The sequence below is a fragment of the Gymnogyps californianus genome, chromosome 15 (assembly GCF_018139145.2).
Source record: "Gymnogyps californianus isolate 813 chromosome 15, ASM1813914v2, whole genome shotgun sequence".
In the NCBI taxonomy this organism is placed as follows: Eukaryota; Metazoa; Chordata; class Aves; order Accipitriformes; family Cathartidae; genus Gymnogyps; species Gymnogyps californianus.
The window spans coordinates 599,573-625,856 of NC_059485.1; the positions used below are offsets into that span (position 1 = coordinate 599,573).

At 53.5% G+C, this 26,284-nt stretch overlaps 1 protein-coding gene across 1 annotated transcript in view; it reads right to left on the bottom strand.

Moving 5' to 3' along the window:
* The window catches only part of HS3ST4 (heparan sulfate-glucosamine 3-sulfotransferase 4), a 65,458-nt gene extending 39,576 nt beyond the window's left edge, over positions 1–25,882 (bottom strand). Inside the window, exon 1 of the mRNA XM_050906151.1 lies at positions 25,263–25,882. Coding sequence (XP_050762108.1) covers positions 25,263–25,882 — 620 coding nt within the window. The remainder of the gene's footprint in view (positions 1–25,262) is intronic.
* Positions 25,883–26,284: the final 402 nt, after the last annotated feature.

The following is a 26,284-nucleotide window of genomic DNA, read 5'->3' on the forward strand; positions in this document are numbered from 1 at the left end:
AGGGTGGGGAAGGGCTGGGAGCAGCCTGAGCCCAGAGAAGAGAGGCAGGGAAGGTTTATCCCATCTCCTCCAGGTCCATGTGATACCCCAAAGCCAGACGCAAGGTGCTGAGACGCCAGATCTGATGGGGGCCGGATGAGGGAGGTCGGGGCATCACATCCACCCTGGGGAGGTGAAGTTGAAGACTCCTGTGATAGCTGAAACACTGAGGCAGCCAAGGCTAATCCTGGTAGCTAAATATGCTCTTAGCAGGCTTTCTTGCTTTAAATTTTTTAAATTTTAAATTTAAATTTTTAAATTTTTTCCTATGCTATGACCCAGTGATAAATGGAATAAAGTTATTTTTCATCCTGAAACCCTCCCTGAGATCTCTGGACCCTCCTACCCTCTGGAACCGGATAATTATTAAAGAGGCTGCACTCTGCAAAGTCACGGGGGGCCGTTCTGAGCACGAGCTGCAGAGGTCCCTAGCACGGGCAGCGGGCAGGGTGGGCTCCCCGGGCCACTCGCACTACGACTCCTTTGGAAACCGCTTCACTTCTCCTTAGCAAACATCTGTGAAACTCAGGGCCGTTACTGGTGTCTGCCAAGGTGTCCTTGAAGCAGCCGCTATGTAGCAGCAAGAGAGATGCCGGCACAACCTACGCTTTCTTTCAGGCTGACTCTTCTGGTGTTCTGTCCTCGGCTCGTGGCTGCTGAGAAGCAAATGGTAGGTCACCGTGCCCCGGTGCACTGGTGAGCTGGAGCGAGCTGGTCTCTGTGCCTCCGGCCGGAGCCTGTGTTTGAACCTCTCAGCACCACTCCTGGAACAAACCTGAGGGTCCCTGGGAAGCTGCCACCCACCCACATCTGCTTCTCCGTGCTGCATCTATCGGTACTAGATCCTGCCGGCGGGGAGACCCGTGACTGGCAACACTGCGAGCCCCTCTCCTCAGCTGGGGCTTTGTGAGATTCCCAAGGCAGAGGATTAATGCTGTGGCTATCTCATAAATGCCATGCAAACACAAAGAGAATTGAGCAAATGATAAAATGGAGATGAATTTTTGGGAGCAGAGAGATTGAATAAAGAAACAAGGCATCAAAATATGCAGTTTATGCACAGGAAAGATATATCTTGACAAGGACTAATATTTTATGTGGAGTAAATGACTCACTAGTAACAGATATGCACATTTTAAAATGTGGTATTAGGAAGAAAGTCCCAGTTTCCCCTACTTCTCATCAGAGTCCCTGACAAGTACAACCTCCTCGCCCTCCACTCAGCATTGCCTTGTATTTAAACATCCTCCTCTTCCCTGCCCTTCTCCTTCCCCAGCGACTCTCCTCTCCCCGCTGAAGCCTGGTGTGCTGAGATGAGCTCATTGCTCCAGCTCTCCAGTGCAGAGGAGCTTTCTCCCAATGACCGACACCAACAACCCCGTGCGCAGAGTTTAGGTGCAGAAGTGCTCAGCCCACGTGCTCTGATCGCCCCGTCGCGCCTGATGCTGCATCGTGCCCACTGCTCCCTGCCGCCGAGGGCATTTCTCTCTACATAGGGGATGCTCTTCAGCTCAGCAGTGTTAGTTAGTTATACTGGTGTGGTTACCATACATTGAGACTGTTTGAGTCCACCCCAGAGGAAGACGATGTGCTGAGGGACTTGTGAAAACCGTGACCTATGATGGTGGGACCCAGCCTGCGGTGTGACTGGGAGTCGGGACTCCTGTTACGCTCGCTGTCATGTCTTTAAAGGACTCTGACTCGAGGCAATCCGGACGCCTTTCAGAAAGTGTGCTTTAGCAGGCTCCCAGCGTGCTTTCCGTGCCAGACCATCTGTCTGTGCTCCCCATCTCTCCTTGCCACAGCCAGAGATTTGCACAATCGAGCACATTTAACTGTCACTGGAATCTTCCTACCTGGTGCGAGGGCTGTAAGCCTTATCTGCATTTAGGAATTGTGCTAAGCCAGCAGATCTCCTGCATATTTGCTCTTTGAAACCATGCTATGAAAAGCTCTGGCAGGAGGGCCACATAAAGGGAAAGCCCGACATCTCCAGCCTACAGATAAAGCTTTGCACCGTACAAGACATTTTGATATTTTATGCTACAATTTGGCATTGCTCCAGAAGAGCTCCGAGTTATCTTAAGCTTCGTAAATGCAGAGCTAAAGCATTAGCAGGGGAATTGTTCCTAAGTCAAGGGTTAGAGGCGCACAGCAAAAAGGGTTCTTATGGGGTACTCTCCCGCTGGCTTTGGGGGGATAAGTGCATGCTTACATCCCCCCACCCTGGGAAAACTGCAATACACTCACCAGCACTAAGCTGAAGAGCTTACTGAAAAACTACAGCAAACCAATTCATCCAAGCTCCTAAGTACATAAAAGCATCAAAAAGTAAAAACGTATTTTAAACTATGGTGATTAATTAGGATGAGGGATGGGGACACAAATCTGGTTACGTTGCTTCCTTTGCACAGATGCAGAAGCTGTTCTGAGCGGAGGAGTCCGAGATGTTCAGAACAAGATGTTGGTCCGGACGGTCGGAGCTTGCGCAGCCGCAGAGAATGGCAGGACGTGAGACCGTGGCTACCGAAAACGTGCAAGAGGCTCCTGCCTGCGTTAGCACAGCTAGAAAGGTGGCAAGTGAATCAGGCGTGCGTTCGTGCCCATCCTGGGTTGCCCATTTTTGCAGGAGCGGATGGTAGGAGCTGAACAGCTAAAATAGGCGGTCTTGAAATAATCTTGAAGGAGAGAAGCGAGGCAGCTGCTCAAAGGCGTGTGCCAGCCTGGAGCTGAATCTCGCTCGGGGAAAGGTGCCGCAGCAAAGGAGACCCTGCGTCTGATCAGGAAGCTCAGTCAAGAGCTGGAGCGTTTAAACAGCAATAGCAAAGCAACTGGGAAACAGAAAACAGGAAAGAGCAAACGGCTTTTAAGCAGTGGAAATGTTCTGCTATGGAGGAGGACTGAAGAGGGAGGATTAGCCAGCTATAAATACAAGCAGCACTGAGTTAAAAGGCTAATTAGAATAGCAAAAAGAAATGCAGCAGCACATTTCAGAGACTATTTCAACTAACAAAGAGTTTTTCAAATGTGTTTGCAGGAGTGAATACGAAAGAGAAAATTGGATCCCTATGAAATGATTTCAAGAATTGGAGGAGGAAAAAGGTAATGGCAGATCTCTTCAACAGCTAGTCAAGCTCCCTGACATCTTCATCTGTTGCAAAGGTAGAGGGAAAGATGACAGGCCTCAGTTTTCATGTCTTGGGAGGAAAAAAGAGCCGGTAACAAAGGATGGGTTTGTGAAGAGATGGGGCACAAAGGGAAAGGCCAGGCATTTTTCCCCGGGCAGCCTGGAGAGAAGCAAGCAACTGAATTATTTCGGGCTGAACTGGAAGGGCCTGAGCCCTGCCCTCCCTCAGGGGGCCGGGGGTCTGCAACAGCCCCATGGCGCTGCGCATGGGGGGGCACTGCCTCTCCCCGCCGCCATCCCCAGGCCTGGCCTGGCCTGCTCCCGGGGAGGGCTGCCAGGCCCGGAGGTCACCGCAGCTCCAGCGGCACACCGGGCAGCTCACCGGGCGGCAGAGCCAGCACAGAGCAATCCCACGGTCTGTGGAAGTGAATCACTGAGCCCTTGGGGATTTATGACCTACGGCATCAGCATATGCCAGAAATGGCTTTAACTTCCCCAATAGCTGGAACAGATGGTCCTCAAGTTCCTAACCTATTAAATATATACATACGCACACATACGTGCACATACATACACATATACATGTATAAATACACCCCCCCCCGACTGGACACCCCCCACCCGCCTCATCCTGCAAACACACGTGGCTGGGCTGGACTGCTGCAAAGCAGCGCCATGAGCTGCCTCGTTCCCCAGCAGTGCACACCCTGTTCTCCTTCTCCATGACAGACTGGTTTAAACGCTCCTTGACCTGACGGCCCTTCTGGCGAGGCAGGCGTGCAGCCGGCCTGATGACAGGCTGGTTTGCAGCCCTTACCCAGCTTAGGTTTTCTGGCAAAAATTGTGATCCACGTGTGATACGCCCTACAGCTCTTCCTGGACTCAGGGTGATGCCAGAGCAGCTGTGAGGAAGGACGGCTCGCTCTGTTGCCCAGCACACTCTGATTTTCCCCAGTTTTTGGGACACAGGAGCATTTCAGCCCTACAAAGAGCTTGGAGCTAGCCTGAGATAGAGTTTGTCCCACATATCTGCTGGCCAAAGGCAGCATGGAAAAAGGAGATTGTCACCGGAACAGAGGCTAGTTTGGATTCACATCCTTCATCTGGGCTCCCAGTAGTTCGGGCTGCAGTACAAGGGTGTCATCCAGACCCCTCTGCAGCTGGAGAAGAGGGATTGGCATCGCCAGAGCTCACATCGAGGTAAACAGCTGAGGATAAATGGGATGACTTTCATTCTTCATCTGTTCATGATATCACTGGTGGCTGCTGTGACCAGAGCCACAGGTCACGATGACATCAGGCTGTTAATGGGACAAAAGGGTGACAACTGGGGATGATTCAAGAACCAGGGACGGGGCAGCGGGGGGAGAGGTGGTCACAGGGAGCAGACGCAGGGTGCTGCTGTCTCCTCCCTGGTAGACAGTGCGAGCTGGTGCTCGGTGAGCATGGACACGGCAGCGTGCAGACAGGGACAGTGCAGTGGCTGGGGAAAGGGCGGGCTGTCTGGGAACTTTCTGAAATTGAACTAATTGCATTGCCTAGCAAATCATAACAGCAGCTATGATACTTAGCTCTTCTCCAAGGATGCAGAGTGGCTTTATGAGCGTTAATTAACTCAGACTCATACAACACGCCTGTGAGGCAGGTACAATTAGATCCATGGAGAGGGGAAGTCAGCAGCCCTAGGTCCCACGGCGTGGCAGCACAGAGGCAGCACACACGACCCGGGAGATCTCGCAGTACCCACAGGACCGGCTCCCTCCCCACGGTGCGATTACAGCCCAGGAGTTCCCACTCCCAGGACTCCACTCTAATTAACCATCCCAGCTCCCTATACACTCGCATCCATATTCATCATGACTTCCTAGAACAAACATGAGGCAAAACCACGAGGAGTAGTTTTGCTAATAAACAGCCACCAGCTGCAGCCCTCTGTCCTGCCCGGGTCCAGCAGAGCCCGTCTGTCCTCTCCTCCTGACTCCCCTGCTGTGTCCGTTCCTCTGCTCCTGCCTGGCGCAGCCCCCCGCGCAGCCCACGGGGCCCTGCAGCTCCACATCAGGCTGTGCCCAGCACCCGGTGTGCGCCGGGCATGAAGCAGCCTTGCAGAGGTAGGAGATAGCGCGTGGGTCCTGGACGCTCTATGCACTTGGCTCTGCGTCCCTGTCCTCTCCCCACTAAGAGCCGCGGGACTCCATCCAGCAAGGTGCCTGCGCTCCAGGCGGTGTTCTCTGTGGTACAGAGCAAGGGGGAGAGAAGCAGAAAAATTCACAGACGTGCACCTAAATAAGATATTTTAAAGTGAGTTTCCCATGAGGTGCCAGCAGCTCTTTAATATTATGCTGCCTTTGCTGGCTGATCATGTCGTCACTCCAGCTGGTGGGGAGAGTGCTGCCAGCTGCCTACAGGAAAAGGAAGGTAGCAACGTCTCCTCTCGCCTGGAAGACCTGCGCTGGCTCATCCTCGAGCACCACTCTTTCTGACTCTACAAAAGACTGGCTTCTCACAGTGGGTAGCAGGATGGCAGCAAGAGGGTCAGCAGCAAACGTGCGCAGCCACAGATTGCTGCCCTGTCTCCAACGGGGAGTGGAGCGGCAGGTCCCAGCCACATGGTACATAGGATTTTGCTCAGAAATGAAGAGCTTTGTTGGTCTCGAGGGCAGAACTGGATGTGGCTGCCTGCATCACACCATCCCTCCAGCCCTGCCCAGCTGGCAGGCTGGGACGGCTGCCCTGTCCCTGGAGATCTCTCCCTTCCTCCAGCAGCCAGCAGGAAGCAAAGGATAAAGCCATGCAGCTGCACGCAGCCCTGCACTGGGTGCCTAGCTGGCCGCTGTTCTAATCCTTGGGCTGAGGACATTTGAGATTATTAGGGAGAAATACCATACGTATTAGGGAGCAATACCTTATACCTACAGGGATGCCCTGTCCTGCATCCCTGGGCACCCACCTGTGGTCACCGTCAGAAGGCAGGATACTGGGCTTGGTGACCTGCCCCCACAATGACCACTTGTAAGGCGTCATGCCCTCCCCACTGCTCCGGTCACTGCTGTCACTCCAGCAGGTGAGAGGCTTTTGTACAGAGTGGGGATGACTGCTACGAATGTCAGCTTTAATAGCAGACTTCACCTTAGCTGGACAAAAAAGCTCTTTGCCCTGTGGCAAAGCCAATGCAGCTGAGCTGCATAAACTCACCAGGTCAAATCTGGCCATTTGCAGTTTGCACTTTCTTAGCACGGGGAAGAAATAGTTATTTCCCCTAATTACAAGTTAAATGCCAAATAAATGCCCTATCCTGTATGGTAATTGCAATGTCACTGAGTGATTAATGCCTGCTCTACAAGCTGAGAATCTGCACAACATTTGCAAACCGTAATAACCCAGCTCCCCCGAGTTACCGAGCTCTGCATGGCCTTTCTGTCACTGGTCATTTGCTGGGCTCTAGTGAGCCAACACAAAGGGTAGTCTCCAGACTTGCCAGCACACGTCTGCAGCAGGACACAAGCTGACAAAGAAAGGCTGTTCTGCACCAGTGTCAAGAGCTGTGGCTATACCTGACTCACGACCCAGCCCGAAAGTTCCCCCCGGGTCGTGGTGCACTGGAGCGGGCGGCTGCACTGCACTGGCTGTGCGCTTTGCACAGCACCAGCTGCCTAGCCCCTGGCCCGCAGCAAGATGTGGGAGCGCGTGGGGATGGCCCCGCTCCCCACGCCCCGGCAGAGAGCCCTGGCTGGTCCCCGGGGGCCGGAGCAGAAAGCTCTGTGCGGGCCCCCGGTGCGGTGCCAGACCTCAGCCCCAGCAGCGACACGTCCCTGGGGCGTGCAGGCGCCCGCACGCGTCCCCGAGCGGAGGCTCCTTGAAGCCGCTCATGCCACAGCCAAGCGACCCATCACGGCACTGATCGATACGAGGCTGAGCATTAAAATTGATTCTCCAGCCGATCTCACGTTCCAGGAGCGAGCAGTGCCCTCCACCCGATGATTTCTGCAGGCTTGCCGTTATTGTTTGTACCCAACGACACGGCATGTGAGCATGAGGGTCCCGGCCCCATCACACCCCACCAGCCAGCCACCGGGGCTGCCGCCGCAGGAGGCCAGGGCTGAGCCGCGCTCGCTCGCCTGGAGCCACTCCTGAGAGGGCAGCTGCGGGGAAGAAGTTTAGTTTTCAAGTTTAGTTTTATATGTATATGAGGGTCTCAAACGGTGACACTTGCTAATTACATTTTACAAAATAACAAAGGGAAAGTCTAGAGAAAAGCTCAGCATTTAGTCTTCCTCCCCCCCCGCACAGGTTTTTTCCCTTTTTTAAAGAAATAATCTTTTAAGCATTAAAAAACTCCCCAGTGCTGCTGGTACAAATGCAGTGTAACCTTGAATTATATGTAGTAGGGCTGGCTTTCATTATTTATTAGCAAGATCAATTAGAATATTCTGTTTGCAGAAGAATATAATCCAATATGTACTTCAAGCACTAACAGCTAAATATATGCTTATTTAAAAATCAATCTAAAAGTCAAGGTTTCCTTTGTAAATCCTTACTACAGATTAAAAAAAAGCTTTGAGTGTTACCACCTGCTGAATGCTGTAGTCTCAAGGAGACAGTTATACATTTTAAAACATCTCAAATGGGAATTGATTGTAAAAGGCAAACAATTGCTGAAACCCCCTGGCACAGAGGGCTCACGGCTAGCTGGTGCACGTGAAGGCTGCGTGGCTCCCACGGGTGGGCACCCTGGGACCGCAGCCCAGCCGCCCAGCCGGGGAGCGGGGACAAGCACCCCCAGCCCAGGCAGCGACAGCCACCCACCTCCCTGCACACTGGGGAGGGCACCGGCGGCACCCGGCTCCCGCCGGCACCGGGAGCGTGCCGGCCGTGCCGAGTGACTCACCACCGACTCACAGCATCCTGGCAGAGGCTTATTTTTCATTGACTTGCCTGGGCTGACATGGAGCCAAAGCATCCGCCTGACAGCCCGGCCCAGGATCTGCAGTGTCCTCGCCTTTCTCCCCCGAGTCGCAGGTTTCTAAGATTAATTGTCATGTATTATTTATTGACCTCAGCCACGACCTTGGCCTGGCGCGGTTTGCTTCGCGAGCGCCTCCGCACCGCGGCGATGGCAGCGACAGGCAGCCGCTCCGGCAGGGCGGCGGGCAGGGGAGCACCAGTGGTGCAGGGCGGGCGGCGCTCCCGGTCCCGGCCATGCCGCGGGGCTGCCCGACGGCCCTGGAGATGCCCCGGCCGCTCCGTTCCCGCTCCATTCCCACCCCATACGGCCATTTCCCCAGCTGTGCCAGCGCTCGCTTTAATCTCTCCCTGCCGCAAGCCAGGCGTGGGCATGCTCAGCGAGCTTCCAGGTTCTCCTTCTTTCTTAAGCTCTTTCTCTTTTGTCTTTCATTTTTAAATCTTATCTTCAGGTAAAGAGGGTATTTGACGGGATCAAAAGGTGACCTTTAACAAGGTTAGCAGAGCCTCAAACAATATCCCTGCAAGTTCATGCACACTCGAGCGTTAAAGGGAACGGTTCTCTGATCTCCTGTTCCTCGGTGAAAAGTTGTTTCACAAAGATCTCTGCCAAAAGTCCATGCAGCGGGCTGAGAAAACTTTCTTAAAAACCCAACACCTCAAGCTAGGCACAGGTTGTCCTCCAGCTTCTGAGAAAGCAATCATGAAAAACTTCTGAAGTATTTCTTTCTCTGTTTGAGTTCCCAGTCTCTTGCCAATTCCCTGGGTCTTACAGATTCCCGACTATCCCCCATCTTTCACTTCGCTAAATAAAACCACTCAAATGCCTCTTAGGAGGAGCATTACCGCCGTGGAGGGAGGTCAGACACAAGCAATCAGAATGATTAGAGAGTGATTAGTGGGCTGGAAACGCATCCAAACAGAGCACGGGACAGAGGACCCGCGGCTGTCTGCTGGGCAGAAACGACACAGCGGTGCTGCCCGGGGACCCCTCCGGCCCCGAGGGAGCGAACGGCCCCGTCACGCTGGGGCTCCCCAATGCCTCCTCGGCAGCGTTGTGTCCTGCATGGGCCTGAGGTCCTCTCGGTCATACCGGGAGAGATGCAGAGAGGGACCAGCAGCACGAGCTGGTGGGTGGCAAATCCCTTCCTGAGGAGACTGGGTTATTTGACTGACAAGCCAGGGGTCACTCCAGCCTTGGCAAAGACCAAGACCTGCAGACCTCTTCTAAGCACCTTGTGGATAAATTCCAGGTGGGAGAAGAACAGCCTGGGCTAAGGGACGATGTGGGCACGTGGTGGCATGGCTCCTGAGCTTCCACCGCGCCGTGGGGTCAACTGGCTGCAGCGCTGCGTCCCTCTGGGGCCCCAGCAGCCGAGGAGGGGAGCAGGGAGGGCCAGAGGCCGGGCTGTGCCGGATCAGAAGGGCAGTCCCACCCTCTCCAGCAGCAGCCCAGAGCCACCACTGGGGGTGATGGGACCCCCATGCCGCCGGCAGGGCAAGGGGCCGCGCGTGGGCTCCGCCGTCCGCAGCGGAGCTCGACGGTGCCTCCGCGCGTGGCAGGGCACCCAAAGCGAACAGACGGGAGCGGGTGGGCGGGCAGGGATGATACCAGCGTTAATCATTTCCGTGCCACCGTACACGAATGCAGCAGCGCACAGCCTGCGCCGCTCCGCTGCCAAGTGCTGTGCACGGTGGACGGAGGCACAGGCGACCAGCTCTGCGCAAAAGCTGCCCGTTCAGCACAGCCAACCCACCATGGCTCCGCTGGCCGAGAGCGGGTCCCCTCCGTGTCCCCACACCTCCGGGGAGGGGGATGAGAGGCACCAGCTGTGGGTGCTCTGGGACGGGACACACGGAGCCACGCTCCCACCTCCAGCCTCCTCGTGCACAGACAGCACCTCGCTGCAGGGATGGCAAAACCACCCCAGGCAGGCCAGCAGCCAAGGGGTTAAAGTGCCTTGTTATTCCTTTCGTACCTGGGCTCCACTTATTTGCAGACTGAATTTCCCAGAAGCCAAGGCTTTTTACTAGTGGATCTGCTGTAGAACCATGTTATTATAGATTGCAAGTTCCTTAAAGGTCAGATAACACAATGCAATTGAATCATATTAGCGAGCATAGCGACTTGGTATTTTACTAAGAAAACCCATAAAGCAGATTGTTTGTTGCAGAGAAACATACGTTGTATAATAAAGTCAGTGTAATTGTCTCCAGAAACAAACAATCAGTTTACGAGAAAAAAACTCGGGTAATTGTGGGTCCTCGGTGCAGCCGCCATCAGGGCCAGGTGCTGGCAGGGTATCGAGTGCAGGTACTGCAAGTCTGTATTTTACAATTTAGGTTACAGTACCTAAATGCATTGCAGAAGATCTAGTAGGGAAATAAACAATTTCCAAGTGTATTGTTGAGAGACAAATATTCAATACTTCATTTAATGTATGGTTTGCAGTTAGCGGTTAATCTAAGACAATGCAGAGCGAGCCGTGTTTCACACTGCTATTAAGGAAATGCAGAATTGATTGTGAGGATGATTGAAGATTTCTGAAGAGCACAATTCCCAAGTCCGTGATGACCCCTCCTTTTTTTTTCTAATTTGCCTGTAATCTACTCAGACAAATCCTTTTATCACGTTTATTTCCTTTCCAAGTTACAACCGGTGTGATTAATTACTTAACTTTGCAGTCCTACTTACCCTGCTGTACGCTCTAATTTTTCTTCCTTTTAAAATGGTTTTCCATCCCAAATAGACATATTTCCTTTTTAAGCTCCTTTACTTTGTCCCACTGAAACTCGCTGTTAATAACCGATGCTACTGACAAAAGGTTTCCCCAGGACCGCCCGGCAGCCGCCCGTCCTGCCCCGATGCCGCAGTTCCTTCTGGAGGTGGTGGGCACCGTTGGTCACCCCACTGCCCGCTGCAGAGGGGCTCGGGCCTTTTCTGTGGGGAGAGGAGAAGCACGAACCTCTTCCTCCAAAAGTCGGGCGCTTGTCAGACCCAGGGGGGTCACAGCCGCTCCGCCAGCCTGGAAATTCTCATTTGGTTCTAGTTTTAATCTCGTAATGAAAAAGGAATTGGAACCAGTGCAACTGTTTTAACCTTCCCCAGTCACAGAAGGAGGAGGAAAAGTAATTTAAAAAAAAAAAAAAAAATTGAATACACAAAGCCACGTCTCCTCTCATCCACCTTTAACACCCGCGTCGGCTGTTCACCATCCGGCGGGAGCGGAGGAGGAACGCTGCACGGCTCTCACCTCCCGCCCCGTGCCAGCTCCCGGCTCCCTCTCTGCAGCGTGCCATCATGTCCCAGCCGAACAGCAGCGAAACACACGTGGAAAAGCAATTAGATTTAAAACTAGTTTCCTCTTTCTACCTTGCCTTTCTCTTTTCTCTACTTAGATGCTCTTCAGTGTTGTAACTAATATGATTTGTGTTTAGCACAGTGTGAAACAAGAATGATTTATGGGTCTGTTAGCACTACACAGCTACCCGACGCCATCTCAGCCCCCCGAAAGGGCACTCGAGGAGCAGATTGACAAGAGAGTTCTGGCATTACATGTAATTATTTGTATACCCTTCCCACATAATCACTGTTATTCTGGCTCTCATGATGCCTGTGTGCTTTCCTTACGCCACGCTGGGCTCTGCTTTGGGAGAAAATAGGACCAGGACCCTCGACCAGCTCCAGCCCCTGACGCCACGCACCGGCCCCTGCCCACGCCGTTTCCATGAACTGATCTGCTGGGTTTAAATTGATGTTTCAGCTCAGATTAGCTTGTGCCTTAGCTAAAACAAATACAGGCTCAGTCTCTGCATTTCATTGCCAACAGCAAATGCAAAGGCTCTGCATGCTTGGGAACCGATCAGACCCAACTCCTTGAACGTGTTCAGAAGCCCAGCATGTTCAAGGCCAGCTCAGTGACTCAGGTGCCAAAGTCCTACTGAAAGTCTCTGGGATCGGTCAAATTTTACCCGTGGCCCCGAGAGCGGCTCTGTCAGTGAGGACCCTGCACCTCTGCGCCAGCAAGTGCCCTTCATTAATTCTTCATGCTGCCCCAAGTACATCCAGCATCCTCCTGGGCTTGGCAGCCCGCCCCTGCGGAGCGGGGCAGACAATAAGCAGAGCCCCCTCCCTTTCCTTCAACATATAACAAGAAGCCAAATGAAATAATGAAAGAAACTCATTTTAATGCCACAGAGGGAATTGTTTTATTGCTAAAGCAGCAAATAGAACTAATTGAATCCGCTAGAAAAAAAAAAAGGAGCAAAGGAAAGGAGAGGTGCAGTGCACAGACAGAAAGGGCGAACTGGAGCCTGAATATTCATGGGCCTGGAAACTGCAAATCCTTGAATGCAAAATATCTTCATAACTGATAATACTGCCAACGGCGATGCATGCACAGCGCTCGGAGAGAGGGAGTCAGGAATGTTTGCATTTACAATATATTTTTTTAAAGTAATATTATGGAACAAATTCTCTGGTTCATTAAGCTGCTTTGCACCTCCCTGGTAAAACAAAACAGAGCCTGGGAATGAGCACCGTGGCTGGCGCCGATTCCCACCCGCAGCTGAGCGCGAGGCTGGGCAGGGCAAGGCGCCCACGCTGCCTGCATCCTGCCCGCGGGCAGGCAGCAGCGCCCGGAGGAGCTCCACCAACCCCTGCGGTGCCACACTCGCAGGCAGCAGGCACCCTTGGGGCAGTTTTGCTGCCCGCCAGGGACGGGCAGGTGACCAGGCAGCTGCCTGCCAGATTAGGGGGCTGCGAAGGCAGCTGCGGTCCCCCGTCCCTGCCACGGGCTGAGCGCAGTCCCGCGCGGCTGGGCTGCAGAGCTGGGGCACTTCATCCCAAATCGCTTCCCATTTCACATGCTGCCAGTTAAACCTGCCACGAGCTTTTAAACTCACTGTTTTCAGTGAACCTTAATTTGCAGTGGCAACATATATATTAATGCAGGGGCCTGCATTTTAATTAAGGCAGCATTCATGTTCTTCATTACAATACTAAGTCATCCAGCAAGAAACACCAAGGATATAAATCCTGTTAATGAAGAAGGAGCTACATATTCTGCACTGTACGTTCAAGCACAGAGGCACCATCGTACAAAATGACTGTTACATGAAGTGCAAGGGGGTGCTCCGGGAGAAAAACTGGATTAGAAATGCAATTTGTACTCCGAAGGGCCACACAACATTGATTCAGCACCACTGCAACTGTAGGCCCCGAATCTGCATCCCAAAGGCAGAGCAAACAGCCTGTTGTACCTCAATCTACTTTTTTCCCCCTAGAAAAAAAAACAAGGCACAACTAGGCTGCACGGGTTTGCTGGTGGGGTTGCACAGTGCGCAGACTCCTCCTGGACCCCGACACCTGGGGACGGGAGGGGAAGGTCTGCAGCAGGGACCCTTGCCCGGCAGAAGCCGGCGGAGCCGCAGGAGGAGGGGGCCTTCCCCCCCCGAGCTGCTGCCGCCGAGCGCTGTGCACCCAGCATTAGTGGTAACTCGGGGCTGAGCTCTCCCCAAGCTCGCTGGAGGACAGAGGCATTGGGATGAAGTCCGCCTCTCTGCAGAGCCCCCCCCAGTCTCCCCCTACGCCAGCATCCCAAATCCTCACCCTCTGGGCACAGCAACGAACTTCAGGCTCCCCTCCGCCTGCGACGCACTCTGAGCATTAGCAGAAGTTAATAGGGGGCACCAGCAGAGCCGCACTGGGAAGCGCCTCGCTGGGCCACCCTGGGGAAGGGCCTCGAACCGGGCAGCAGCAGACCTGCATCCACCATGGTGCCCTGCGGGGACCTCGGCCAGCAGGAATCCCGGCTCCTGAATACATTGCCCCGACTGCAGTCAGCAGCTTTGAACTTAAACATTAATAAACGAGCTCCTTAAACACTCTGGCAATGGGAAAGCACTTTCTCACCATTGCCTACCGCAAAAAATGGCTGAAGAATTTCTGTTCGGGTTTTCCAAATGAACCAGTCCGTGGCAGAGACACAGATGGTCTCCCACAGAGACAACCACATCCCAAGACAAGAGCGTTTCAGAATATTATGTGGGAACAGGGTAATAATAAAACACCTTGATGTAACTTTACCAGCAGTAGCTCCAGCAGAAAAGCCTGTAATGATCTAATAACACATTTCCCCTGCTGCCACTCCAGCCTCGAGAAATCCAGGGTAGTTTGAGCCTTAAATCCATCCCAGCTCTTCCTTTGTCATTAATTGTTAGGCTATTCCTATTACACGTTTTACATACCAAATAGACTCCAATTTCATGGTGGGCTAGACTGCAGAAATGCCTCTTTTAATCTTTTTAATTCTAAAGTAGTATCAAACTTTAATATTTTCTAATGGAGTATACATTTACTCACATCTAACAATATCACTACAATTTAGGAGCAATAAAAGTCAAGCTCCCGTCTGTATGATAAGCTTGCAGCTTTATTTCCAAAGTTCAATCAGTTAACCTAGGAGAGCAATAGCTTCCCTACAATGAGTAACGATGCAGAATAATATTTAGATCGAGATAAACTCTTTTTGCATAGGAAATTGCATTATGATTTGCTGGGTCTTAGAAATTCTCAGCGAGATGCTTTAGTTTACCAATGAAGTTATTGCCTCAGGCATTTTTCCACAGTGCTTTGATTTTTTCGGGGGTTTCTAGAGGATTTTGAGCTGAGTAAGGAACCTTTATTGTTCCTGATCCAGGCGTGTGCAGCAGACCCAGCGGCACCGCCTGCGCACCCTCCTCCCACGCCGATGCGCCGGCAGCACTGACCGGGCGGCCGCGGATGGAAGAGCATCCCAAAGAGCTGCTGCGGGAAAGGAGCAGACCCCCCCCCTCCCCGTCTCGGGTCGGGACTGCGCAGCCCCAGGCTCTCTGCCCCTCGTGAGGGAGAGGCGGGTGGGCACTGCCCACGCTGCTGGCTGGGGACTGCCAGGGCTCCCCTGGCACCCCGGGCCCCCGCTGGGTGCTCGCCCCGTCAGGCCCAGCTCCCCGGGCGGGGAACGCACGCATGGCTACGACAGCAATTGCAGCAGATGCCTGGCTAGCTTGGATTGCTCTCGTTTGGCCAGACATTTAATGTACCTTGGGTAGCCATTAATGAAGACTGGTGAGCAAGAACGCTGCCAAGTGCCTCCCCTCCACTGCTGGGCCCTGGCCAGGTTTAATCCCCTCCTGCCCATGGCAGAGGTCAGCATCCAGCACCAGCCACCATGCTTACATCCTCCTTCACACCAGCTAAAGCACCTTCCCCATCACACTGTCCAGCTCCCCGAGAGCCTCTCGAGTCCATGCCCGGCTGTGGATTGCAGCAGTTTGCCTTTCTCTCTGTTTTTAACGGCTCAGGTAAAAAAGGCAGAGTCCTTTCCTGGGGTACCTCCATCCCCCCTGCGTATCGCCTGGCTCTGCAGGCCCCCAGCACCGTGGAGCAGCAGAGCAGATGCGGCGGCTGGTGATTTGGGATTAACACGGTTCAAATAAATAGCCCAGGAATTAGCTCAGAGGTGCGAGTGCTGACGGTGCAGGCGAGCGGCAGCGGGATCAATGCTGGTGCTCCCCGGGGGACAGACCAAGTGGGGACGAACCAAAGGCCAATTACAGACCTCCAGCAGCAACGACTTTAGGATCCATGGTCTGCCATCGGCATCTCATGAGTCAGCGCTTTGGACATAAAAGGGTCGGTTTGTTTTTAAACAAGTGGGACTGGAGCCGCGTAATTGACAATTAATAACCTGCCCAGGTGATGCAGCCCCTTCCACCCGCAGGCGAGCCAGGAGGCAGCTCCTCCCCACGCGTTTTGGGGGCTCAGAGGTGGGTCCTGAGCATGGGGGCGGCTGCTGAGCCCCCCGGGGCGCGGGGGCACCCGGAGGAGCCCCTAAGCCTCTGGAGCTGGTGCCTCCTTGCAGTCGGCGTTACGCAGATCGGGCGGTTTTGTCTTTTCCTTGGCTGGGTGATGGCAGCTCTTGCTGTCAGCTGCTGAATCCAAATGCGAATTTAACACACGCTTCCGACGCTGACGTTAGCTTTCCACGAGCGTGCTCGCTGCTCAGCTTAATTATATGAATGTCCATCAAGAACGAATACAGAAAGGGCAGAGCTGAGGCTGAAATAAAGTTATTTGCAGATGTGGATGAACAATAATAGAAAGTATATTATATTACTGTACCCATCTCAATGCAAGATGAAAGGAAATATGCTCTAAAACAAAGGAGAGCTGCGAATTTGGGCTACCAGAGCAATGTTGCTCTGCTCGGATCCAAAATGATTACCCACTAATAAAGGAGGGGGCCAAGTCCACTCCAGCCTGGCTCTGGAGGGAATGGAAATCAGATTTGGGCTTGAAATGTGTTACAGCAATCTCCGTAATACAAAATAAAGTCTGGCAGATGGAGTTATTTTTATCCAAAGCCAGTTCTGTTTAGTAGGTCCGTGGCTATAACTGATGTCCCTTCGCTATTTCCTCTTCCCCCCGGTCTCCCTGCCTCAGTTTCTCCAAGGCACTGACGAGATTGGAGCAGACAACCGCGGGTATATTTTGACAGGATCCTACATTACTTAGCTGTAAAAATCAATTGTGAATTTTGCATCCACCCTCAGCATTTGGCCTGTTTATATTGCCAAATAAATTCTTTAAAGAAGTACTGTACTTCACAGGAGAGCTTGTCAAGGTAAATACCTTCATTTACATAAAATGTGACTAGCAATTGAAATGTTAAAGCCATAAAGAGCAAGTTTATGATCCATCCTTGATGCTTGGATGTATAATATGACAAGGGGGAAAATAGTGCGCCTTGCAACATTTACTAAATTGGTGTGTTGACTCCGGGGATGGAAATGGGAGATTTGAAAAAACAGGTTGTAGGGTTTTTTGAGGTTGGTTTTTTTTTTTTTCTTTTTTCCATAAATATGAATCCTTTCCACAGCCTTCAAACAGTTGGCTTTTAAATATTCTTCTTCAGCTTGGAAACAGCAGCTACCTAAACAAACAAACAGACGGCCGGGCAGGGACCTGCGTGGGAAGGAGCTACCTGGCACGCGGGGCTCCCGGGGGATGCTCTCCTCGGGTCACGGCGAGGGGACAGGACCCCGGCAGTGGAGGGGCACCCTGGCCACGCACTCCCACGCACCGGTGTCCCCCGAAAAAGCAGAAGCGGAAAGCGGTGCCCACCTGCCATTATGTGCACAGCGGAGGTCTGAGAAGCGGCTCCTGCAGCCCCGTCGCTCACGGCCGGCTTCGCCGTCGACAGGGAGGCTGAGCTGCTCCCGGCGCGGGTCACGGGGACGGATCCTGCCCGGGCCTCGCTGCCTCCCCTGCCCCAGGAGCACAGGCAAGGCCACGCTTTGCTGGGGCTGACCCCGTGCCTTGGATCTGAACGGTAATTTCTCACTGTGATTGGAAAGACTCCTATAATTTAGGGTTTCTTTTTAAACTTTTTAAAAGGCAGGGGAAACCAATTTAAACCACTTCAGATCCTAAATACTACTTTAAAAAGTGATCAGAAAGCATAAAATGGACTGCTGACTACATACATACCACAGTGAAATTATAATATCCACACTTAATGCTCTGGAAAGTTTGACAGTGCATGTTCCTCACCTGAACTCGGTACGAACATTTCAGCCATTCATTCATACCCATACCCTTCTCAATTCATTGAAACCACTTCAAGCAAAAATCATCTGAAAGAAATTACCTCTGTGTATTACACCAGGAGCAGTGAGAAATGTCCCACATGAGCCTCTCCAGCCCCCAAAGCAATAAAACTTGTGCTGAAGTGCATGATATAATGACTCAGGGAAAAGAAGTCCCCATGACAACAAGAGGTAAGAGAAATCCATGAAAAGCAAAAGACTCTGACCTCTCTCGATACAAGGTGTCACCAATTTGTGCTGGAATTTTCACTTTGAAAATCAAAAGCCTTTGTCCATAACTTTCTTTGAGAACCTGTTGTTCCTTCTTTGCTAGTCTGGGCTTCGAACAGAGCAGAACGAGCCTCGCTAAATCAGAAACCGAGCAGGGGTCAGGCTCATCATTTAAACCCATGAACGCAACCAACTGACTCTTCGCCTTTCTCTTTTCCAAGGAGGCTGTTTTTCCCCAGGCCTATTTTTGGGTTTTCTGTAGCATCTACCTGCTTGAGCGACACTGCATTCACACGCAGAGCGAAGCTCACAAACTTTGACAACTACAAGTAACACTTAAACCATTAGCAGCAAAGCACTGTAGTGTTTCCTTAGGGGATTACTGAGCAAAATGCTAGAGGAAGAGTGTTCTTGAAAATACAGTGCAACAGTTAGATTATTTCAGGCCTGGCGACATACGACGGTTCCCTACGTGCTCCAGAGGTTACGGGGAGAGGCACCTCTGCCTTGCTTGGCTGGTTTTCTGAGCCCTGGGTTCATACCTCTGCCGAGCGCTTCTGCCGGGAGGCGCTGGGCTGCTCCCGTTCACGGGATTCGGGCCCAGGCCAGGGCTCGGAGCGGGAGCAGGGCAGGACCCAGCCGGGCGCAGTGGTGGGACCCGGCCGTGGTGCACCCCCCCTCCGCCCCACCGAGCGAGCGGTGCCGGCCGCGGCCCTGCCGGGGCAGCTGCATGGGGGCTGCCAAGGGGCTTCAGCGCGCGGCCGTGCTGCCTCCCCGCTCCCGCCGGCTCTCGCTGCGCTGCGTGCCCACCGTTGCCTGCAAACAAATACCTTCTACCCGGAGGCAGCAGCAGCAACCAGCTCTGCAGGAGCGGGCGCTCCGGAGCTCTCCCCTGCCAGCGTGTTGTCCCTCGCACTTCTCTCACTCTCTTTGCAAGAAGAGCGAGCACAGTGTGGCGGGGCGGCGGGTGCTGAAAGCAGCTGCCATTCCCATGGCTACAATCGAGTTGCCTGTGGATAACCGTCATCAGGTGATAAAACACTGCAAAGGGGCCCGATTCGTTCCTGCATCCCATCCCTTGAGCTGAAACAGAGCAGAAAGGCCGGGAGAAGACTGCTGCCCAGCAAGGGTGCAGGGTGGGCTCCCCTGGCCCAGCACGCAGGGCAGGGGCAGAGGCCAGGAGACCTGCAGCTCTGGCGCGCGGTGGATTCACTCTGCAGCTCCGCGTGCAGAAGAAAATCCACACCTGATGCTGCAGTGGCCTCTCTCCAGCCCCCAGATGGGTGAAACACAGGGACCGACCAGCAAAGAGCCTGGTCCCCTGCTCACAGCCTCCAGCCTGTAACCCAGGTCAGCCCAGACCTTCCGCCAGCTTTACTGGGAGCTGGACCCAGGCATCGGTGGGAGGTCGGTGCTGCATGCGTGTGCTTGCTCTGCAAGGAAGACTTGAGCTAGAAAAAACAGTGCACATGTAGGATCTAAACCAGACCTAAAGGTTTAGGAAAGGTGAAGGGGACAAGGTATTGAAAGAGCTATGTTACATGGAAATACTCGTACAGTCTTCAACCCAGATTAATCCCAAGGCACTGGATCCACAGAGGAGGGAAGGCAGCTGAGTCACTACATTTCAGCAAAAGCCAACTCACAGCAGGTCCCAGAAAAAAAAAATCAATACACTTTCCCTAAGTTACCAGAAGTGCAGAGGGCACAGTACACTGGGAAGGCCTTTTGCAGAGAAATACAGCAGTTACCAGGCTTCTGCAGCAGTGCCCGCCATTAGCAGCAAACCCTGATCTGTCTGTCCACTGTAGGTGTTCCTGTAGTGCCCATCAGCACAGACTCACCGCGCTGATGGAAGTGGTTTGATTTTCTGAATATCCTGAGCTGAGCGGAGAGGCACAAGCATTACCCAGCAACGCAATTACAGCTCACAGTGAGGGTCGCACTGTGTGGGATCGAGGCTGAAATGGCCCCAAGCTATTGCTGTCCAACAGCTGTTAAGGGATGCTGCAGGGGGGTCTCATCGCACATCCTCGGACACGACCGGCACCGTTTCTGCCAGCAGCCGCGGCGGCAAGAGCCGGGCACTCTGAGGTAGGATCAGCCCCGGTGCACACACAGTCGGCCCTGCCGCGCCAGCCTCCAGCTCAGCACAGCAGGAGGGTAGGTGAGACGGCGAGCAGCCCCCGGGAGGAGCAGAGCCTGTTACAGCGATAACAGTGCATGACAGCCACTTCCCTGATACAGACGAGTTTAACGTCCACAGGGACAAGACCGAGAGCGTTGGCTCCGCAGCCACAGCCAGCTGCTCTTTGGAACCGCTGGCTCGAGAGCACGTGTTTATTACTGGGAGAAGAGCTCCCTGTCATGGTATTATTCATTATTTGTATGAGGGTGGCAGCTCACAGAATAACACGCAGGCCTGACTGTTAGAGAGAACGCTCCAAAAAACCCAGACAGGCGGTGAAAATAGCATTAGACATGCAAACCATTTCATTGCCTGTCATGGTGACTGCTCCCTGCAGTGGCTGCAATGGGGCCACTCCACGCATAAAGCTACGCCCCTGTATAAGTGCTTAACGTGTGGAGGCCTAGGGCAGAGTGAGAGGAACGTGGTCTAATTACAGAGACGTTGCTGCAGCTTCTCTGTGAAGGCTCCACTGAGAGGGAGGCAAGGAGTAAAGCAATGTGCATGTACACATAGAATTTAACTCCTGATTATTTGGAATAATATTCAAATGAGTGAACTTTAAAACTCCACAATTTAAGTTCACCACTATCAGATACTCTCTTTGCGTTGTGGAGATCATATTTTTGTTAAAACTGCAAATTTGTTTTCAAAATACTGTTACGAATCCCCAGTTTTCTGCTAAACACAGGATGTCGAGATAGCCTTGAAAGTGTGAACAGACAAAACTGAACCACCTCACCACGCTGAGCCTGCGAGCAGCCGGGAACGGCGGACTCGGAGCACTGGGCTGTTCCGCTCAGCTCAGAGAGCTGCCGAGATGCCGAAGTGCTGAGGTCTACTGTGCTGGTCATTCGCACAAGCAGAACGACCCAGCTAAAGCACCATCTGTCCCGGTGCTAAGAGCCCCCGCTCTCTTCACACAGCCACCCGAAAGCATTTCTCCTCCGACACCTCCAGACCGGTCACCAGCAGCGTCTGAGCATCTGGAGGTGTCAGCATCTGCACACGTGAAACCGTCCCACCGCTGAAACCGCTGGCGGCAGGGCGGCGTGGCAGCTCTGCAACGCCAACAGGATCGCCTCCCCTCTCCTCCAGCCGCATAAAGCCACCCGGGACCATGCCGAAGCCAGGGCTCCCCTGCAGACCCCAGGTCCAGCCCTCTGGTACACAGCCTTGCCAACGGCTGTCGCAGCAGACCCCAAACCAAGGCCTCCAGTGCTGCAAGGTGACAAACCTGTCCAAGTGTTGGACACTGCAGGCAGTTTGCAGTTCCTGTTATCCATAAAATCCTCTCATGCTCGTGTACCCTTGTTTTATGCCCAGGCAAGGAACTCAGGCATATCCCAGATGCTGCTTCTGTTTGTGCTGGTAATGAGCATTTGTAGATGTAAGCTAAATTCATTCCGTGCTCAGAGGCCTCCAAAGTCTCCCCATCATTCTGCTGTCCTTGTTGCACTCTCTAAAAGGCTCTCAATTCGTTTCCAACTGCAGGATAGCTCGGGGCAGAGCTCAGGGCGTGGGACATGCCCACTGAGGCATGAGCATCGCGCTGGAGAGAGCACATCGCCCGTGCAAACGCCTCCGGTCCAGCCTGGCCACGGGGGCCACGCGGGGCGGGTTACCCTGTGCCTGGGCTGAGTGGGCAGCAAGAGCTGCCCTGGGCGTGCGAGGGAGCAGAAGGACACTTAGGCACTGGCTAAAAATCAGGAGCAGTTCCTACAGGGAAGGACGGTGTATCCTGTGGTGTAGAAGGAATGAGCAGGTCAAAGAGAGCCGCCAGCGACTTGCAAAGGAAAGGCAGATACCTGCTCCTTGCTACAACCTTCGTCCACGGTGGGACCAAGTTCTGGCATATTGTAAGGGACGAAGTCAGCAAAGTTCATCACCAAAGATAATATTTACTGCCAGGTATCAGTGTCCTGGACTTAAGAGAGAGAGAGATGAAGATAGGCAAGTAATACATACACCAGAGAGTATTGCCACACTGTTAACAAAAGGAAAGGTTAAAAGTCACTTCCCACTCAGCCTTTAACACAGTTTAATAGTAGTCAAGTTACATTCTGTATTAAGAAAAAAAAAAGGCAAGCTAGGCAATTTATCAACAAAATTTAATGTACATGGGAGTATTAAGTGCAGGTTAAGGAAAGCTGCACTTATCACTGAACTTGTCCTTCAGACAGCCCAACATTAGGATGTGCGGAATCACAAATTACAATTACACAAACAATTCTGGCAGCATAACACTAACCAACCGAAACAAGCCTTCAACCCAGTTCGCATCAGTACGTGTGTAGGAAGACCTCAGTTCGGTAATTTCTACGTAAACTTTGACTGCAGAGCTAAAGCAATCACAGACAGCACAGCTTTCCCTAAAGGTTACCAGGAAAACAGCACAGACTGCAGAGAGCTGGTGTAAGAGGCTTGCCACGCTACACCAGCCAACAGGCAGAAAGCTATATTTGCACTAACTTCAGCCTCTGACTATTGTCCCGATATAGATCCTGGACACAGTGTTTATAGCCGACTAACCTCAAGGCAGCAAAGACATGAATAACGCAGCATGGGACACACACAAAAGAAATGGTAGCGTTCAGGTGCTGTCTCCATTTTACAGGTGGAGACACTAAGGTGGGGAAACTGCTTCTCTTCCCTACAGCTCCGCCGGACGAGAAGATATTCTCAGTACTGAACGACAAAGCAAGGAATCCTGAGGGTCTGCCGTTTCCTTATTTCACTACATAAGAAAAAACTTGACAGTATTAAAAGCTAACAGCTTATAATGCATAAAAAGAAGTGTTATATGCAAAGTATAAACAAGCAATACAAGTCACTGTAAGGAGATGCTGGTATAAACACTTCAATAGTTGCTTCTTTGCTTAAAGAAAATTGACATTTCTGTGGATAGGAAAAATCTCCAATTACTCTACCTGGGACACAGCTGCTAGCAGTCAGCCTTCTTGGTGCACTCAATCAGGTAATCTCAGAGAAGGTCAGGAAGAAATAGCTGCTAGTGTAGATGGCGATCTTTCCCCCCCTCCGTTTTTGCTCAGTATTTGTGCAGCACCAAGCGCGCCAGCCTCCTGGTCCCTGACAACAGCCCGGTACCGGTACAGCACCGGGGGAAACCTGTCGCTCCCGCCGGGGCCCGGATCGCCAACGCTGTGTGACCTGGTGTCCTGTCCCAGCGAGGCTGAAAAACTTTTGCAAGGAGAGAGGAGAAGAATGCTCTTTGGGTTGGGCAGGTGTGAAGATGGCTTTAGGTTAAAGAATCAGGGCAAATCCTCAGGGCCACAATGGCAATTAAGCAGCAGTGTAATTTATTTATCCCATGACCAGAGAATGCATCCCCCAGCCTACTCTGCCCAGGACCCTCACAAATCAGCTCTGACCCAGCCTTTTCTTCTCCCACCTCTCCACCAGTGCAGCATAGCACCAGTGCTGGAAATGAGCTAAGCAAACCACAGAGCTACTGCAGGGATGAAAATTTTCAAAATGCATTCTGCAAATGAAAACCCGTGTGTGCCTTTTACTCCACGAGAGGAGTTACACCCACTCTCTAGCCCTTTTCTTGTAGCATGACTTTAAAGATGAAAAAGTTGCTGCTTGCCATATTCAGCACTTAATCTTCTTCTGCCTCTTTTGAATAAAACCAAACCTTTTTATATGCCACCTTCTAGCCTCTTCCAGCAAGTTACTAAACTTATTTTTCAAGGCAAGCCTTTCCTGCAGGAAAATTCAGTAAAATAAGAAACTGTGTCTGAAGTTATATATATAAACACAATAACCACAGTCAATCCTTTATTCCTTCCCCACGTTGGTACAGCACACTGAGAATGCTTTCGGAGACAAATGTGCTTTCCCAGTGCTGATCTCCACTTTATTGAAGTCCCTCAAGAAAATCTCTCAGCATTTTAACAAAGCCAAGTGGATGCTACACCAAATAAGTGTTATGAAGACTTTGCTTCCACAATTGCCACAGAAAATTGCCTGGACTTCCTCACATTTAAATGCCATTGACATGAAGACTCTGCACTCTATTTTAATGAAGAGTGACCAGATAATCCAAGCAGTAACTAACTTGCTGCCCCTGTTTATTTTTTCCTTCATTTTCAGAGCAGCTAAACAGCTACCATACTCAGCACAACAAAAAGAACTTTATCAGCTTAGCCACACACTATCTCTTAAAAAGAAACTCGTATGGGTTGCTTTTAATCGTAAACTGCAGAACTACTAGTACTTTGCAAGTTCCACAGATGTACTGTATTCTTTTTAGTTTTGAGATTTTTAAAGAGAGAGAAACCCTGAGCCATCACAATTCATTGATTTGCTAAACCTGCCAAGGCACTTAACACTTCATGACTGCAGTCCAGTATTTTCTAATAATCAGGGCTTTTAGCATTAGATTCCCTTAAAATATTACCCTACGTCAGACAACAACATTAGAGACTTCTTCAGGAATAGAATTAGATCTTGTCAATGGAATAAACTTTCTGACACGGAACTTGTTGAATAAAGAGTAAATCTTGTTTGTGAAGTGAACGCTGCAGCTTGTATGAAAGCGGGCATCCTTCTTCACTTCAAAGCCCCTAGCATCCCCTGGAACAACTTGCAGTCTTGTTTCTTTCAGTAATTCGTAATTCCTGACCTATTTGGACGTGTTTCACCCCAAGTGCAGCTGAACTGCCACGGGCTGCTCAAGCGCTCTGTGCACGGGAGTTTACAGAAGAGCGATGTTTTCACTCGTTTTCTGCCTTCCCATCAGAACACCGCAATTTTAAATCGCCACCGCCGTCAGGCGAGGCACCCACGCGATCGCCCGGCCTGCCCTGACAGCGCGCCTCGGCTGCCGGCCTCCGCGCCCGCCGCCTCCCCGCCGACCCACGCAGCGGTCCCGGGACACGCCGCGGCCCCCGGGTCCCACCGCCCAGCCACCTACCGGGGCCATCGGGGGGCGGGGGGGGACACGACGACGAGCGGGGACCCCACGGCCCCCCGGGACCCCCCGCCCCGGCGCGCACGGACACACATCCTCGGTGTTCCCCCCCCCCCCCCCGCAGGTCGCGCCCGGAGCCCCCGCGCACTCACCTGTACCACTCCAGCCCCTTCTCGTAGTTCCTGTCGAAGAAGTGGGGCTCGGTGCCCACGGCGCGCACGTCGGGGTGCGCCCGGATGGCCTCCAGCAGCGCCCGCGTCCCCCCCTTCTTCACCCCGATGATGAGGGCTTGCGGCAGCCGCTTCTCCCCGTAGTCCGGCGTGGTGCTGCTGCCGCCGCCGCCGCCGCCGCCGCCGCGGCTCCCCGGGCTGCCGGCCCGGCTCAGCTCCTCGTCCGTGGTGCTCGACTCCTGCGGGTCCCTCTCGAAGGCTCCGCTCTGCGCCGTGATCACCTCCCCGGGGGCCAGCGGCGTCCGCAGCCAGGCGCCCGCCGCCCCTTCCCGGCTGCTGTTGGAGGCCCGCGTCGGAGCCGCGGAGGGGACCGGGGCGGCGGAGCTGCCCGGCGGGCTGGCGGGGGAGCGCGGGGCCGCCGGGGCCGCCGTGCCGGGGAGCGCGGCGGGGGAGCGGAGGGCGCCCGGGCCGGTGCCCCCCATGAGGCTGTAGCACAGGTAGGTGAGGCAGAGGGAGAGGCTGCACATGCAGAGCAGCTTCCGCGCCGGGGGCACCTTAGAGCCGCGCCCGCCCGGCACCCCCGGCTGGGCGGGGGGAGACATGGCTGCTCCCCGCTCCTCGCCCCGGGCACCGGGCGCACATGGTGTCAGCCGCCGCCCGGCCGCCCCAGCCGCATGGGGCGCCGCTGCCCTCCCGCCCCGCCGCCGCCGCCGCCGCCGCCGCCGGTGGGGGGGAGCCCCGCATGGCACGGTCGCCGCCGGCCCCCGCCGGGCACCGGGGCGCCTGGGCTCAGCGCGGCCGCGCTCCGCCGCCGCCGGCTCCGCACTGTTGCCGCCCGAGTTCCTGCCGCTAAACTTTGTGCCGGGTGGGAGGCGGGAGCGCGCTCCCGGCGCGGGGAGGGCCCGTCCCCGCCCCCGCCCCCGGCCCCCCCCGCCGCCGCCGCCGCCGAGAGCGCGGGGAGCGCGCCGGGCCCCGCCGAGCGCCGCGCCGGCCCCGCCGGGCCG